The sequence below is a fragment of the Trifolium pratense genome, linkage group LG5, assembly GCF_020283565.1.
Source record: "Trifolium pratense cultivar HEN17-A07 linkage group LG5, ARS_RC_1.1, whole genome shotgun sequence".
Lineage (NCBI taxonomy): Eukaryota > Viridiplantae > Streptophyta > Magnoliopsida > Fabales > Fabaceae > Trifolium > Trifolium pratense.
The window spans coordinates 39,688,101-39,705,763 of NC_060063.1; the positions used below are offsets into that span (position 1 = coordinate 39,688,101).

General features: G+C 32.3%; 2 protein-coding genes and 1 pseudogene across 7 annotated transcripts; 1 reads left to right on the forward strand and 2 right to left on the reverse strand.

Moving 5' to 3' along the window:
• Window positions 1-1,871: 1,871 nt before the first annotated feature.
• On the reverse strand, window positions 1,872-3,368 carry LOC123883509 (FCS-Like Zinc finger 15-like). The gene is made up of 2 exons (XM_045932338.1): window positions 3,020-3,368; window positions 1,872-2,311 (listed from the first exon to the last, which is right to left on the reverse strand). Exons 1-2 carry the CDS (start codon window positions 3,259-3,261, stop codon window positions 2,140-2,142), a joined length of 414 nt encoding a protein of 137 aa, XP_045788294.1. The 5' UTR covers window positions 3,262-3,368; the 3' UTR covers window positions 1,872-2,139.
• Window positions 3,369-11,651: 8,283 nt separating this feature from the next.
• LOC123886643 lies at window positions 11,652-12,914 on the reverse strand (annotated as a pseudogene).
• An 863-nt stretch (window positions 12,915-13,777) lies between these two features.
• Window positions 13,778-17,663, forward strand: LOC123883508. Of its 6 annotated transcripts, none has more exons than XR_006800224.1 (9): window positions 13,778-13,915; window positions 13,988-14,293; window positions 14,454-14,516; window positions 15,236-15,449; window positions 15,910-16,039; window positions 16,172-16,495; window positions 16,585-16,732; window positions 16,769-17,111; window positions 17,390-17,663. XR_006800224.1 is itself a non-coding variant. In XM_045932332.1 (9 exons), exons 2-8 carry the CDS (start codon window positions 14,173-14,175, stop codon window positions 17,108-17,110), a joined length of 1,296 nt encoding a protein of 431 aa, XP_045788288.1. In that variant the 5' UTR covers window positions 13,778-13,915; window positions 13,988-14,172; the 3' UTR covers window position 17,111; window positions 17,390-17,663. The 6 variants fall into 6 exon arrangements, 5 of the variants coding, with proteins under 5 accessions (XP_045788288.1, XP_045788290.1, XP_045788291.1 ...); XM_045932332.1 differs by having other exon boundaries at window positions 16,585-16,686; XM_045932334.1 differs by having other exon boundaries at window positions 16,585-16,686; window positions 17,009-17,111.

The following is a 17,663-nucleotide window of genomic DNA, read 5'->3' on the forward strand; positions in this document are numbered from 1 at the left end:
TCATTTTACGTGCGAATCGAACGCCGATTTCAAAAACTAATACCGGAAACCTTTGTAAAATTGAAAAACGATCAAAATCCATATAAGGAACGTCGAGTTTCGTTGAGTATTGAGGGAGATCGAACCGGGTCAAAAACCGGGTCGCACGACCCGTTTCTGCATAAAACGGGTGGGAGGGACGATGAACAGTGCGCGTCGCCCACGCCCACTCTCACCGGCGGCGCGTGGGGGCGCGTGCGGCCTCAGGGAGGCTCTATTTTTTTTTTATTTTTTCATAATAAAATAGTAGATAATATTCTGGAAATTTTGGTATATTGTATGAAATTTTTGGAGACCCGAAACTATTTTTAGTTAATTAAATGAGTAAAAAGGTAATTAAAAATATTATAATTCCATAAAAAATTTCCAAAATTTTATGTAAAGTACTATGAATTATTTAGAACCCTCTTGTGTACCTCACTCTCCCTAGTTCAAGTCATGAAATTATTTTCACAAATTCCGCTGATTATTTAAAACCATTTAACAAATAATAATAATAATTTCATAGATTTGTACTCTGAAACCAATTGTTTTTTTATTTGTTTCTAATAAAATATTAGATAATATTCTGGAACTTTTGGTATATTTTATGAAATTTTTTGAGACCTGAAACTATTTTTCGTTAATTAAATGAAATAAAACGGTAATTAAAAACTATTGTTTGCTTCTGAAACCATTTAGCTGGAAGAATGGTTTCAGAGAGTTATACTGTGAAACCATTCTAGCAGTAAAATGGTTTCATAAGCAAACAATTAAAAATCAACTCCCCTGAAACCATTCTATCAGTGAAATGGTTTCAAAGTACAACGCTCTGAAACCATTGTACCAGCTAAATGGTTTCAGAATGGTTTCAGAAGCAAACAATTAAGAAATTACTCACTGAAACCATTCTACCAGTAAAATGGTTTCAGAGAGTTATACTGTGAAACCATTCTACCAGCTAAATGGTTTCACAGTATTATATAAAGATAATTAAAGGTAGTGAAAAATTGAGTTTTTTTTTTTGTGTCCAAATCAAACGAACCAAGTCTCTATTTGTAGACAAAAAAAAATTATGAATTTTGGTATAAAAATAAAAAAATAAAAAATTAATTTACAACGAAATAATTGAGTTTAAAGTATTAAATGAAAAAAAAAACACGCCAACCACCCAGCAGTTGACACGTGTCCTGCTTTTTTAAAATGAAATTTTCTCTCTCCAGGCGCAGATCTAGTGTGGTGCACGCGCTGGCTTATCATGGAGATGGATGATCTGGACTGTCTGATTGATCCGACAGCCATGATGAGATCATCTCTTGGCCGTCTGATGGAAATCAACGGTCTGTAACGGTGGTCCTGCGGTAGGCGCGCGACACTGGATCAGCGCCAATATGTTTTTTTTTTTTTTTTTTAAAAAAGAAAGGGTATTTTTGTCCAACTCAAAAGGTGCACCTTGCTAATTTAGACCCAACTGGGTCTAAATTAGCAGCCCCCATATATATATATATATATATATATATATATATATATATATAATATTTAAATATCTCACTGCTAGACCAAACATAATTATTTCTACCCTTGTATTTAAAACTACACATCCATCATTAATTTATGTCTTCATCGTCATGGTCCAAAAGAATTATTTCACCACCTAAATGCCCCCTTCTTTTACCTCAATTTAATTGATGTGTTCACTTTTTCAAAATTAATTTTCCCCACACATTTATCTATTATTGTAAAACTAATTTTGCAATAAAATTTATATAATTTTTTTCAACTTAATATAAAAGCTAATTAAATTTCATCAATTAAACTAACTAAATGTAGAAAGATTTAGTACAAGAAAAAGATACCAAAGTCAATTATAATAACCAAAATCACACTATAGCCAAAGAGGTTGGAGATGGAGCCCCATTAAACAAAAAGTAGAAAGGACGTTTCAGCTTCATACAAGGAAACACAACAGGACAAAACACTTTGACCTTATCACAACATTAATTAGCAGGGTAAAACTGGAACATAATTACTTTCCTAATATAAAAAAACCTTTTTTTTTTCTTCACAAAATACTACCATTATTTTCTTTCTACTTTCTAAAACTACTTTTCCTTTCTTCATTCAATAAGCAAAACCACCATTTTGGTTTCTTCTTCCTTTTTCATGATAAGCAGCTTCTGAAGAAGAAATTGCAGCAAAATAACAATTCTCATTCTGAACATTGTTACTTTCTTCCTCATCCATGAAAATCTGCTTGCATCTACATTCCACACTGCAGAAAGCTCTGTCCCCTCTTCACATTTTAATGTGCACAAACAAAACAAAAAAAAAACACAAAAATGAGCTAAAAATACTTCACCAGAAAATAGTATATATGCATAATAAATTAGTTATATAAATTCAAGATAATTACACATGAAATTGTACCGCTATTTATTTTTAAATGATAAAACTATATTCTTGAGTCATTATTATAAGAAAAAAAAATCAATTTTTATGTTATTTAGAAAACGGATGTATTTAGTCTATTTAATTTATGGACCAGATATATCTGTTTTCTAATAATACTAAAAATTAAACAGTGACTATCGGAGAAATTATTCTTAAATATTTTTTTTGAACAAGTCAAAATGAGATATATATATATATATATATATAAAAAAGTCTATCAGCACAAGACGTGCCAAAAAGACTAAATAAGGTTACAAATAAAGTTCAAAAATACAGGAACCAAAAGAAACTAAACAAGGCTCAAGCAAAGCAAAGGACTAGACCATCGAGAGACCTAGAAAACACAGTATATATCTATAAAAAATATACATGACTCTTAACTTTTGGTGCTAGGATGCCAAAAAAATATATCTTCTTTTCTCTTAACTATTTAAAAAAAAAAACTAAAAAAAAAATAAATAAAAATATAAAACATTAAAGTAAAATAAGATCTGGGTTTTTCAAACATGAATTAATAATGCAAAATTTCATGGTATATCATAGGACTTACTTGTACATGTAGATGTCTGTTCCAGGTAACAACCTTTTCCTGCAAAGAAAACAAATTTCTAGAAAAGTTGTTTGTTGTTCCTGAAAATGAGATTCATGATGAGAACAAGAATTCAAGGAAACAATAGAAGATTGTTTGTTGATGCTATTAAGCATCATTATTTTGTTAATCACTTTTGGTGTTTCCTTGTTCTTATTAATACCACTTTTTTGAGCTTCTAACACTACACTCAAACCCAACATTTTTTTTTCTTTGGTGGTTATTTTGTAGGGAATGGAAAGTGTTTTGTTTTGATGAAGAGGAATTTTTAGTACAAAAAAAGAGTGAAGAGAGAAATGAAAAGAAGAAGATAGAAAAAAAGGTTAGAGTAGTGTTGTGGGACCCATACAGCTATGGATGGAGCAGTAATAAGAAAGGACAATCAGTAATTTGACTGCTTTTGTTATATAAACGCCACGTAGTAGAGTTTTTGAAGTTCTTTGTTTATTTGTCGTTTTGTGTTAATGTTTTTTGTTGGGGTATTCTATTGGAGATGGGTGTGTAAATGTTTTTCTTTATCATAAATAAAAGACCAAATTACATCGGACATCCTTTATCTTATTTATTTGTAATACTTTAGTTCTTTATCTTTTTTTGTAATATTTTGGTCCTTTATTTTTTATACGGCGCACATATACATTTTTTTTTTTTTCATTTTTTATTAAAAAAATGATGAGATGGCATTCCACTTAGATAATCTTTTTCTAAAATATTGTTTTATTGAAATTTTTAAAAAAATCTAGCAAAATGTACGAAGATATTCAATAGAACCTTCATATCTTCATCTTCCTCATCATATTATTCCTTAAATCAAAATCATTTTTCACTCAAATACACCTCCAAATAACATAAATCTTTATTTTATATTCTCCTCATTCTCTTTCTAAACTCAAATTAAAATTCTCAAATTTTCAATAACCCTAAAAATTCCAATTCGGAGTTCTCAAGAATGGAGTTCTTAAAAGATCAGTGGTGTACTCGGTTCCTACTTATTTCATGATTCATGCCCTCAATATTCCATAATATATCAATGACGAAATTGAAAACTTACGATTGGTTTTTGAGAAATTGTGCTGGAAATTAACACAATTGTTACTGTCATAAAAATTAGGAGTTACTAAGAAATTTTTGAGTTTAGAAATTTTTAGGGTTATTGAAAATTTGGGGATTTTAATTTGAGTTTAGAAAATCTTGTTTGAGTTTATAGAGAGATTGAGGAGAATATAAAATAAAGATTTATGTTATTTGGAGGTGTATTTGAGTGAAAATTGGTTTTGAATTAAAGAAAAATGTGATGAGGAAGATGAAGATATGAAGGTTCTATTGAATATCTTCATACATTTTGCCAGATTTTTTTTTTAAATTTCAATAAAACAATATTTTAGAAAAAGATTATCTATGTGGAATGCCATCTCAGCATTTTTTTAATAAAAAATGAAAAAAAGGATGTATATGTGCGTCGTACAAAAGATAAATGACCAAAATGTTACAAAAAAAATAAAGGACTAAAGTGTTACAAATAAATAAGATAAAGGATGTCCGGTGTAATTTGGCCTAAGTAAAATTATAGAGTTTTATTTTTCGCGTCCACTAAAATCCTCGTTATTCTCTGAAATGATACGAGCATTTTTCGCACTTTAAGTAGTGAGTTGTAATATTTTTAGCTCAAACTTTAACGTATGCACCCCTTATAATGAAAAAAAATCATAAGAAAATGAGTTTGCATTTTAGAAAGCGAACCCTGTTTGCAGTTAAAGCAAACTCAGTTGCAACTTGCTATCTAGAAAGCGAACTCTTTTTTTCATTCATGGGAGGAGCAGACGTTGCGTTTTGAGTATAAAATATTGTTACTCGCTATGTATAGTGCGAACAATTCTTGCTTTCGTTATTTAGAGTGCGAACTCAGTTTACACACTTTTACACTTTAACTAGTGCGCCTTATAAAAATGTGGCCATTATCTTATATGATATTTTAATTTTTCACTAGAGCGTTTGTGACATTATCGATCAATCACACATATCGTAAATATAGCTATATATACCGAATTGTTACTTTATTTGATATGACCAAGTTTACATTTATACTTACAATAGACATGTATCAAGGCTACAAAAGTTGATAAGTTTGATAGAAAATTAGGTGAATGAATGGTTCACACTTTAACTTGCGAAGTGTGTTTTATTCAAAGTTATTTCATGCGAAGAAAAAGGTGAAAAGGACAAAAAAAATTGATTTTTATAAGGTTCACATTCTAGAAAGTGAATTTAGTTTGCAATTTGCTATATAGAAAGCGAACTATTTTTTTCCCCAATTTTTGCTATTTACACACTCGCTTTCTAAGTAGCCAGAGGAGTAAATTCAGAATATTAGGGGACGCACATGTATGCCAGCAGGGGGTGCGAAAAGTAAAACTCAAAATTATATTACACTCTATACATAAAATAAATTATTAGTTTTTGCGAGTTTATTTAAGTTGATACGGGTGTTTCGAATAGAATTCAAATGTACTGATGAGATAAAAGAGAAAGTAGAGAATTTACAGTGGCGGATCGGAGAAAGAAATGTTTCGAGCTCAAGGTCAGAATCCAATTATTGGAGATGATCGATGATGAAAAAAAGTGGTGGGTACATGCAGAAATGACTCCGATGTCTAAGTCAGTATAAGTTTGAAGTGGAGGTCAAAGTTAGAGTGAGAGATATCTTATGAGGTGTCGAAGAATTGTACTACTCTGCGGAGGCGTCTTTTCCACATGTGCGACGGCATAAGGCCTCATAAAAATAGGGGCTTCTAAAAAAATTTATAGGATAGCAGTATTAGTAAATGAGAGGTATAAAACTACGGATTGCAAGCTTCAAAATGAGAGATTGTAGAGTTCAAATACCTGAGATTCTCTTTATTCTAAAATGATGAATTTATTAGTTACAAAATGTTCCTAAAAGAGATTTTTTTACAGTGAATAAATTTTTTAGACGATTTATAGCTAATTGTTATACTATAGTTTTATCAAATGGAGAGACGTGTAATAGAAATTGTCTTGTTTATCAAACTTTTTTTATATTAGTGAAAAAATTATTATTGTTTAGGATTATTGACGTTATTTGTAATTTAAATCAATGACAATTTTTTTGTATTTTTTCTTTTATTAGGGCTTATTTTTAATAATCGCACAGGGTCTCCAAAAAGTTGGAGACGCCCCTGCTACTCCGGCCTCTTTTGTAAGCAAAAATTTCTTTTTGCACACTTATTAAAGAGTACATTTTTTATTTTAATTTTATGTGATATTTTTATTGAAATTCATAAAATGACTTTACGAAATATTAAATATGTATTGAGACTCTACAATCATGTTAAAAGTAAAACAATTTATTAGAATTTGAGATGCCTATACTCAACCACAAAAGCTAGCCTGAGAGTTGAGGTTTACACTACACTTATAAAAGCTATCTTTATCATATCTCTATCCAATGTGGGACTTCTAACACAATTAATAAGGATATTTTTGGAAGAATAATATTAAATGAAGTTGATTTTAATAACTTTTTATACTTGAAGTCAAAATATTTTGTTGATTTTTGTTTATAAATAATGCCGGAGTAAGTATATATAAGTTGAAGAATGTGATATTGGAGCAATAAATTGAACGTGGAATTGAAGTTGGTCCAACCTAAAAGTCGAAAACAATAGAGATATAACGTCAAACTCAAATCCTAGCCAATAAATTACTACTATTAGTGGTAAATTTTGGTGACAAAGAAAATAAAAGAATGAATGACCGGATGCAGAGTAGCATTGATCTTTAGAGCTTTTAGGTGAAGCACTGCATGGATTGTAATAATGTATTTATTATTATTTTAGTAAGTAGTATGTGTTTGTTGGCGATTAATTGTATTTGAACGTTTGTTTGAAGAAAGTCACAATTGAGTTAGTTCGGTTTGCCATTCATTGATTACAACAAAAGGCCATTCATTCTACGTACACAGTCAAACTTTGGTGTTTGTCTATCATTTGTGAAATAAAAGTTTATATTATTATTATTATTATTATTATTATTATTATTATTATTATTATTTTTTAACAGACAAAAATTAAATATATATATTAAAATCAATCCAGTAACCTCATTAGCCTCATTAGCAAAAGGTGTACTAAAATTAACTCGCAATTTTTTTTTTTTCTATTTTAATTTTTTTTTTCTCTAATACTAATTTTTTGAGGTCAATATTGAAAATAATCATAGTTTTGCCCGGAGGAATTTTTATATTCCTCTAAATTTTTAATTAGAGAAGATAGTAGATGGAGCATTGAATAGTGTGATATATGGGAATAGATTCTCTCAAGTGTAATTTACACTTGAGAGAATAAAGTGTGGTTTGTTACCATTGATCAAGAGAGAGAAACATATAAAAATATAGAGAAAATGAATTTAGATGATATTAGATTACACTTTATTCTTTCAAGTGTAAATCACAGTTGAAAGAATCTATTCCCGTGATATATAATATATCCGTTTGGAAATGATATTGATCGGTGAATAGGCTATGTCTTGGTCAAATGTCCCTCATCACTTACCTTTTGTTGATTATTTATATGTTAGTAACATATTCCTAAGTAAAATATACAATTTTTCATTAATATCTGCTTTATTTGATGAGCTCGGTGGTGCTAAAATTATTATCATGCCATTATTCCTATGTACTACAAGAAATTTGTGAATTTCCCATCAACATTTCTGAGAAAAATTAATTTTTGTTTTTTTGCTTTTTTCAAGAAACATTTCCGAGGAAATATTCCTCACAAACGTTCTTTGACCGTTGAAATTTGCAGGCGATCGTTCAAGGACATTTAATTCATACATTTTCGAGGAACATTCCTCAAAACTGTTTCAAAAATAAAATTGGACCGTTGCCAATGTATAGTGATCAGCGCTATATATGTATATTTTTTTTTGAAGAAGCTAAATTAGCCCACCCAAATTGGCGCCAGAAAGAATCAAACCTCAGACCTCAAGAGGAGCACACTCTCAGGTCCCAAGCCAATACCAATGCACCAACCCAAGTGGGTTTATATATGTATACCTCTGTTTAATTTCAATGTTTTTACTCGTATCTGCTCTGCCTCATCAGCCGGCCCTAGCTTTTCTTTGGAGAAAAAAAATTCTCCTTTCTTTGTAAGCTCTTTTCTCTTTTGTTCATATATAGGAGAGGGGTGATTTTAGATAATTTTTGGCCTAGAATCACCCCCTACATCTTTTCTTTCCTTCTTTTAACACAAATAAGTAATTTTCACATGGATTAAGTTTTTCTTTTGTGTTTGTTTTTCGTGATTTCGTCGTTGAGTGCGAGTTTGTTTTTCTTTTCTTTCCTTCTTTTCTTTTGTGTTTGTTTTTCACGTAGATATCGCTGAGATTCACAAAGATACTCACACCACGAGCTCGGGTGCCTATGTGGATCAGCGGTATGAGGATACTCAGGTGAACTTGTAATTTGATATTTTTGAATTTTTTTCTAATATTTTTATTCACTAATTTTTATTTGACTTTATTAATTATTTATTATTTATGTATACAGAAGTTATACTAGAGCTACATTGCGAAATTTATGCAAGAACATCCCGAGTATCCCTTCTACGAAGCAATACCTGATATGATTCGACGAGTGATTTGGTTGGAGGTATCCGGACCAAGGAAGAAGAATAAGAAATATGGTTTTGGGAAGCTGGCCTCCAACATTCAGTGTGCAAACCTTCTTCATGTCCCTACACCTCAAGAGAGGTCTCGTACTGCAGTGTTTACCCCTGCAGCGCAGGCGGAAATTCAAAGATTGATGCAAGAGTTACAGACACAAAGAGAGATAGCCCGACGGGAAGAGATGCATGCACAGATGCAAGACGAAATTAGAAAAGGAATGGACGAGCAAAGAAGAGAAATGAGAGCGTATTTTAAGCAATGGTTAGCTTCTTCGTCTAGGAATGCTCCAAATGACGATATCGATTCTCCTATTAATGAGGACTCAGCTGAGTCTGATAATGAGGGTACAAGCGATTGAAATTAAATAATTTATATTATTGTCCTGTTAATTGTATTTTGAATATATGTAATAATATTTGAATATCGACAATTTTTACTTTATCATTTTAAATTTGAATGTATTATCCATTTGACTTTGATTTCAACATCATGTATTTTTCTTTAGCAATGTTGTCCAAAATTTATCATAGATTATGCAGTACAAATTTAGTTGACACTTCTCATCTTAGTGTTAAGGATCATGACACTTTCTTTGGCAAATCAGTGCATCCCCAAAAATTAAGAATTTATTGTGGCGCATTTGTCATGGTTGTTATCTACACCTGTTCGGCTCCGATACAAGGGTATTGAAAGTCCCACATGTTATGTCTTATGTGTGAAAAATGATGAGGATACTTTTCACTTGTTTTTAAATGCAAGAATAGTTACAATATGTGACCAGAACCAATTTTGCAGACATCAAAAGAGCAGCCTTGTTGGAACACAATCCACACTATGAATCTATGAAACTTTTGATCAACAATGGAGGAATTGATTTGGAAGAGAGAGGAAGAAGATGAATACACATTAGGGAAAGTTTGTTCTCCTTATTCACAACACAAAACTGAATTTTACAATAGATGCAAGTGCATTATATAGCTATAATACTTGCACCCTAAGTTACACACTTGTAACTTGTAACAAACTCCCTAATTATTAGCTAACTAACTAATAAGTAATAACTACTAACTAACACTCTAACTAACTTTTATCTAGTTAGCTCACTCTAACTAACTTTTATCAACTTAGTTAATTACACTTAACAACCAATCAAAACACTTTAAAACAAGCTATTGCTTGTAACACAAGTAAACAACAACATATGAATTATAAACTAACAAGCCTGACACTGACACCACTACTTCATTTTCTTCTTGCTACAATAGTTAGACAGGGATAAAGATGGGGAGTTTGCTACAATTATATGGAGTATATGGAATCAACACAGTGACAATGTTTGGCGCATGAGGCTGCTACCCAAGAAGCTGTGTTTCAATGAATTTTCTCAATGATTGCAGGAATATCTAAACCATATGCAAACCCTACTGAAGTAGATGTGTTGGTTTAAACCATTGTGATTAACTCGAAAAAACAACCCTTTGATAAAGATTTTTTTGTTCTGATACAAATTAACTCTCAACAAATAGAATGAGATAGCTTTCAAAAGAAAGGATAAAACATTATGGCTCTCATAAGAGAGGTGCCCATGCCTTATGACTTTGGGTGGAGATGTGATGTCTCCCTCTCTTGTGGTCTTGGAGCATTGATCCTATTGTTTCCCTTAGGATCCTTTCTTGTGTTCTTAAATAAATAAATAAGGATAAAGAAATTTGAGAGGACAAGATCAATACTCAAAGGTACAAATCAAAGGACCGATAATATCAACCTCATTAAAATCCTTACCAGTAAAACTCCAGTTAGGATCCTCTTTATTTTTTCGCTCCATTTATTTTCTCCATTATTATAGCTTTGAAGAATTTTAGAATGTATATTAAGTAATAGGATCCACAAAGTGTCACATAATTGTATTGTATTTATATTTTCAAAACTTTAATAATTGCAAAAATAGAAAGACTGCAAAATGGAGAGGATTTTGCCTTATAAACTCCTAAGGATAAAATTCAGAGAAGAAAAAAAGAATGCTGAATAAAATAACAAGCAAAGAGAAAGCTTTCAAAATACACTAGGTAGTTCGGTGAAATCTAGCTCATTTATGTAATGGGCCATTTATGTCGAAGCGATTTAGATCTGTCTATATAAAGCTCTTGTTAAACAAAATTACTTTTACCACCCTATCAGTTTTTCGCACGTCCTATGCCTTTCCCATTTTACCCTTTCACTACTTAAGTAGCGGACGTTATAAAAATAATTTTTTTTTGAAAAATAACGTCAGCTACTTAAGTAGCGACGTTATAAAGGTAGGGTGTTTTGGGGGTGTCTGCTACTTAAGTAGTGGACGGGGTGTTTTGGTAAATTCGTAAGGCGCGCGCCAGAATCAATATGGTGGCAAAAGTAAACCTCCTTGTTAAAAACATAAACTATCTAAATGATGCATATAATATATGACATTGATCGCAATATCTTTAAGTAACCTAATAGCTAGAAATGTATTGAGATTTGGGGTTCGAACCCAAACTTCTGCATATAAATGCAATATCTTTATAACTGAGCTGTACTCACAGAGATAAATCACCTTATATAAGTATCAAAAATGTGATGTATTGCAATTTGTAAACAATTTACTATAAAAATCATACGAAGCACCAAAGACATCAAACATGACACTATCACGTCAAACTAGTAATAGTTTGAGAAGATTTAAATGTAACTACACGTGTCAGTGTCATGTTGTGTCAGACACCAACAAATGTTAAACACCAAAATTGTCTTCAATCTAATCTAAAGTGTCTGTGCCACTTAAAAAAGTAATTCAAAGTTAGCTAAGATAGCACTCAGCTAGCAACAAGCATTTAAACTTTATAAACATCGAATACATGAGATGGATACAAACACATGAATGACACATTCATAATGATGTGTTTACCACTTTACCTCTTACATTATGGTTCTTTGGTAGCTGCTTCTCAGACTTCTTCGTGGTTGAATCTATCCCATGCTTGATATATTCACTGAAGTGTGACTTATATTTCTCTGGTTCATCTTCCATCAGAACCTACAATGAATACTATAAAATATAAAGGTTGTACCAAAATTTCTTGAAACCCTTACAATGAATGCACTATAAATAAGGGCAACAAAAATACAAAATTTGCACTTGCCTTCATATAGGAAGAAACATGTCCACCAAAGATATATTTTCGATGAACCTCGGCATCAAGCTCTTTCTTCTCCTAGTCAAAACCAGCAAACCATTTATCACTGTGAGGAATATCCAAACCCCCATCCAACGCTCCCTGTAGTTCATAAGAACTATTTAAAACCATCGGCAAGAGCACAACAAACTAGCCTATTCCATTTCATTTCACTTCATTCTACACTATACCACCAATCGTAGCTATTCAGATGCACAATATGGAATACCTTGAGTGCACCAAAGACGCGGTTGACAGTTGTGGTTTTAACTTTTAACAAGACAAACATCAAGGAGAGAACGGAATGGCCGGCCTTCTAGTGTTAGCAGGCTCAACTGAATAATCCTCTCCAGTAGCCTGAATATGATCAGACCAAAATTAATCTGCCACGGCCAATATTTGACAACACCGAGTACACCTGGAGGTGGTGTCCTTATAATTTTTGAATGTATTGAAATTACAAAAAAAACTATCCTGGTTATCATCTTTGAATGTATTCAAAAACCAATCTAACTAATGAAAGACACGATTGAAATCATACTCACTACGGAAAGACCCCTTCGATGATGTTTTAGTAATTTTGATACAAATTACAATCGAGAAAACCACTTAGTCTCTGTCTCTCACTACAAGAAAATATCAGATTTGCTACCAGAATTTTGCTACAAATTGCATTTCTAGTTAATCCCAATTAAAAATCCCACTGTTTGACTGATGCATTTTTTTTTTGACCCATTTGACGGATTCACTTCAAAAACTTATATTAACTCATTTTTTCTTTATTTTTCCATTATTTATTATTTTATTTTTTATGCTTATTAGTTATTACTTATTAGTCTCTCAGAATCTCTTATTCACAATCATCTCTCAAAATCGAAAGAAAGGAATCACTTCTTCACAATCGCTTCTTCATCAGAATCACCAACGCCGTTCATCACCATCTTCGATTCATCACCAAATCGCATTCTCCGATTCATTACCAACGCCGTTCATCACCATCTTCGATTCACATCGGTATCTGATTCATCACCATCGTCGATGCATCCAATTTCTTCATCTTTCGAATCTGGATTCATTCTTCATCACATCGGTATCTATCATTCTTCATCTTTCTTCATCGCCGATTCATTCTGTATCTGATTCATCGCCATCGCTGATTCACTGATCTCACATCAAAAGCTTATATGTGAGTGATTGATTATGAAGTAGGATTTAGGTGTTTCAGCTTATATGTGTTTCAGCTTATATGTTTCAGCTTATATGTGTTTCAGCTTATATGTTTCAGCTTATATGTTTCAGCTTATTTGTTGGTTGAAGTACTAATAAGTCAGAGTATATGAATAGGTAGGGTAGTTCTAATCATTATTGTCAATGAATAGGTAGGTAGGGTAGTTCTAACAAGTTGTAATAGTTCCCTCAAACCATAATCATGATACCCGATCGAAGTTGGATGCTGCGAAGAAAGGATAAGTTAGACGAAAACTCTTCGTAGCTGAGAGCTTCAATGATGAGCAACTTGATTTGAATGAGCTGGATGCTAGTGATTATTATCAAGATGATGGATCCTTTGGAACAAGCAATGTTGTCATAGAAGATGAAGAATTTTCTTTATTTGATGCAAATTCCCCAATGGAAGATGTGGATATAAATGATATACATAAGTCAAAGAGTGCTCCACTTACTGACCAATTCATCGATGACAATGAATACAGTGTCAATAATGAATACTTAGATGAAGATGTGGACAAACAATGAGTTTTTGTTTCATTGTGTATTTATTTTGATATAAACAGTGTATTTATTTTTTGTTTCATTTATGTATTTAATTTCCATCCAATTCATGTTACAAAATGGACTTTTTTTACTTATTAACAAAAACAAGAACAAGTTGTATCTAGATATAATAACATGGCAATCCGAGGTAGAGGAAGTGGACTTGGTCGAGGGAGAGGTCGTAATCCACCTCAGCATTCCCCAGGTATATATGTCCCTTTAGTACAATTCTAGTTACTGCATCAGATTTTTAATACAATTCTAGTTACTGCATCAGATCTTCCTTCACATATAGGTGTTCAGAATAACTAGCACAAAAGGCAAAGGCTATACAAGTCTTCTGATTCTGAAGAGAGACATGAATACTACATTTATGATGGAGGAGCCAATCACAGGCGAGGTCAGAGTGATGCAAATAATGTGAAAAAATGTAAAGGAGTCAGTTTTGAATTTTCCAACAATATGAGGCAATTAAGTGGAGGAATTAGACATAGTCAAAGGCGAGGTCAGAGTGATCCACCAGAGCCTTCACAATCATGCACTAGTCCAGCACCACCACCACCACACATGTCATTTTCCCCAGGTACTGTTTATAAATGAGTTTCAACCTTTTTGTGATATTTTTAACCTTTGTGTGTTCTGTGTTAATGTGCTATGTGCTTGATATCATGCTTAAGTGAAGTTAAATTATGATAGAATCATACACATTCTCATTATTCAGCTGAGGTTATATTATTTCCCAGGTGTCAATAATGATAAGAACAAAAGACAAACGGAAGGACTGACTGGAGCTGATGCAAGAAAAAGTACTACTTATACACAGACAGCTTAATTATGATTATGTTGTAATTGGTATAGTTGTGACTTGTGAATTAAAGTGGTGTGAAATTAATGGATGAAGTTGGTTTATTAGATTATTTCCAGTTCTCTTCTTCTTTATTTTGAAATTTTGCCAAATCAACAATGTTTTTGTGTGTCTAATTTTAGTCATCTCCCTGGTGTAGTGGTGTTGCTTCTGGTGAAGTTGTATTGTGCACTGATGTATATGAGTGGGGTTAGTTGAGGGTTGTTGTGTAGGAATGGAGTAGGTTAGGTGTCCAAAAGAATTGGGTGATGTCTGCATAATATTATGCAGCATTTGATTTTTCTACATGTTGTACCTTTTGGCTTTGGTTATGTTATTAATAAGACTTTATTTGGCCTCATTACAAAGAAATATGTTTGGTTCATAAAATTTGAAGAGAAAAGTTTTTTAAAAAAATTAGAAAAAAGCTGGAACGCAGCCAAACATAATACAATTAGTAGCAGAATTTTCTGCATAATTTGACACAACAGAAGCATTGGGAGCTGCCCCTACCCAAGTTTTTTTTCTGCATAATTTTTGACACAACAGAAGCATCGATTTTTGCATCTGACTGTTGTGTCTTCATTTGTTGATCCATTGATTGTTCATTCATTAATACATGTAATAAGAACAATCACATTATTCATCTATATCTAGATTTAAATTCATGTTATTTCGCAGGTGTCAAGAATGACCAAAGCAAAAAAGAATGTCGAGGATTGATTGAGGCTGATGAATATTATGCCGATAATGATAGTGAAGATGAAGGGATACAAGTCATTCGAAAGAGAAAAAATCAACAACAGTCACGCAGGCAAGAAACAACTTCAATGCCATCAAGTGGAGGATCTCATGATAGGAGGAAAGTTATATCCGTTGAGGCCATCTCTAATCCGTAAGTTATATGCATAACATGTTTATAGGAAGAAAAAATAGTTGATTTTTAGTTTGAAGGCTTAAACTTCCATCCTGTAATTTGAAGGCTTAAACTTCGCTTATCTCGTATTGCTTTTACACCAATTATTTTGTATTTGAAAAATTCATCTAATATTTAATAATTCTATTAATAAGATTGGATGACATTTAATTTAATTTATATATATATTTAGTGCTAGTCAGTTGTGTACAATGTGACAAATTATTGACATTTAAGTCTAGTATGTGATGTTTTCTATACTTGTGAGTGTTTTAAAATGAAATTTTTCCTGTGATTTTGTAACTGTTATAACTGCCTCATGGAATACAGTGTATACTCCCATTGATGAAGGTGGTCTTGGCATTAGGTCTCTGTCTAAGCTTAACCAAGATTCTAATCTAAAACTGTTTTATGGGATCTTATTAAATCCCACTTGCAGGAGGAGGTTTGTTCCCCATACTGTGACCCGTGATATTATATCTAGGGTGATCACGAGTATGCCTACTCCAGCTGAGAAGTGGAAGGATTATCCAATTGAAACGAAGGATGAGTTATTTAAAGATTTCATGGCAAGTATTTATGTGTTCCAGCCTTATATTTATATTTTTATGTAGGTGAAGCTATTTTATACATATTACTTTAACAAATCAAAATCCAAAACTTAGAAGTAAGCTGAAGCTAGTTTATACATAATTATGCAGGGTAAATATAAGTTTCCCTCAGATTATGATCGTAATATGGCAAGAACTGTGTGGGAAAAAACATGCATGGATAGGTATCCTGATCATTTAAAAAATGCAAGAAACGCGGCCTTACGAGAAGTGAACTCAACGAATTTGGTCGACACTAAGGGCCATGGACCCAAAGGAATGAAGGCAGAAGTATGGGATGGTTTGGTCGACATTTGGTTGAAACCCGAGTGGAAAAAGAAGTCGGATGCTAATCGTTGTAATAGAGCTTCCTTACCTGATGCAGTCTTGCACACAGGAGGCTCCATAAACTTTGGTGAACATAAGAAGAGGATGGTAACTTTCTTTATAAACACTTGCACCGATATTTTTAGAGACGAAGTGCATATAGAGATGCTAATTGTTGGCAAATTTGGTGAACATAGGAAGAGGAATTGAAACATGAAGTATCATATAGGGATGTATATGACCGGGTTCATAAGAAGACAGATGGACAATATATCTCCCAACGCTCAAGAACGTATATTGTAAGTTACTTCAACTTTGAAAAAGTTAATTGTAATATGAATGTAGGTTGATGTTAATTATTATATTCAAAATGTTTGTCAGGAGTCATATGACACTGCCATGCTGGAAAAGTATGGAGAGGACTTCTCCAGTCATCCCATAGTTGATTCTAAAGTATGGACAAAATCGTTTGGTTACAAGAAGACGAGAAACACTTTTGTGGGTCGCAGCTTAGACCTTAATAGTTCTGTGCCTGCTTCATCTGCAGAGGCAAACATAATAGTTACATCAGAAGAATTTATCAAAAAAGCTGTTGATAGAGCAATGACTTCCTTTGTCCAGTCGCAGTTGGCTCCAATGTTGGAGCCAATCCTATCGATGATTCGGTCTATGCATAAAGCACCAATGCAACTTGATGTGGCTGAAAAAGTTCACAGAAATTAAGGTGATACACTATTTCCAATCTATTTTTTCTAGTGATATTTTTTTAGCTAAAATCGATCACATGTATGCTTGTTTAGTACCATTAGAAAATTGTTAACTTGATGGAATGATACAATTTTGAGTTTTATAGCATCAACTACTGCAGACTTGCATATTTTGGCATCTATCACCTCAGTTTTTTCTACTTGTTATCATGTTGTTAGATCTGAATATTTTTCTAATATGTGTTAGTTATTAAGGTGTTTTGCTTTTGTTGTTATGTCTGTAATCATGTGTTAGATAGTGAAGAGGGAGATGGAGACACAGGTAGCTATGGCTGATTTGAAGATGGTGGAGCAATGAAAGGGAGTTTGGAGAAAGTTGTGCAAACTTGTTTGGAGACACGGAGTTTTTTACTTGTTTGAATGATTAAATACAAAAAAACAAATTAATTAGTAGTGGTACTGAGTATTGTTCACAATTGAATGATCATTGGATTCAATTGAATTGATTTTTTGTTGGATGATCATTGGATCCAATTGAATGATTTAATTTTAGCTTGATTAAGTTTCTT

Bases quoted from the DNA above. Each gene is read 5' to 3' on its own strand.
- LOC123883509 (XM_045932338.1), bottom strand. From the start codon at position 3,261: ATGTTGGGTTTGAGTGTAGTGTTAGAAGCTCAAAAAAGTGGTATTAAT. The intron at 2,312-3,019 runs GTAAGTCCTATG...TAAAATGTGAAG, and splicing joins ACAGACATCTACATGTACAA to AGGGGACAGAGCTTTCTGCA.
- LOC123883508 (XM_045932332.1), top strand. From the start codon at position 14,173: ATGAGGCAATTAAGTGGAGGAATTAGACATAGTCAAAGGCGAGGTCAG. The intron at 14,294-14,453 runs GTACTGTTTATA...ATTATTTCCCAG, and splicing joins ACACATGTCATTTTCCCCAG to GTGTCAATAATGATAAGAAC. The intron at 16,687-16,768 runs GTAAGTTACTTC...AATGTTTGTCAG, and splicing joins AACGCTCAAGAACGTATATT to GAGTCATATGACACTGCCAT.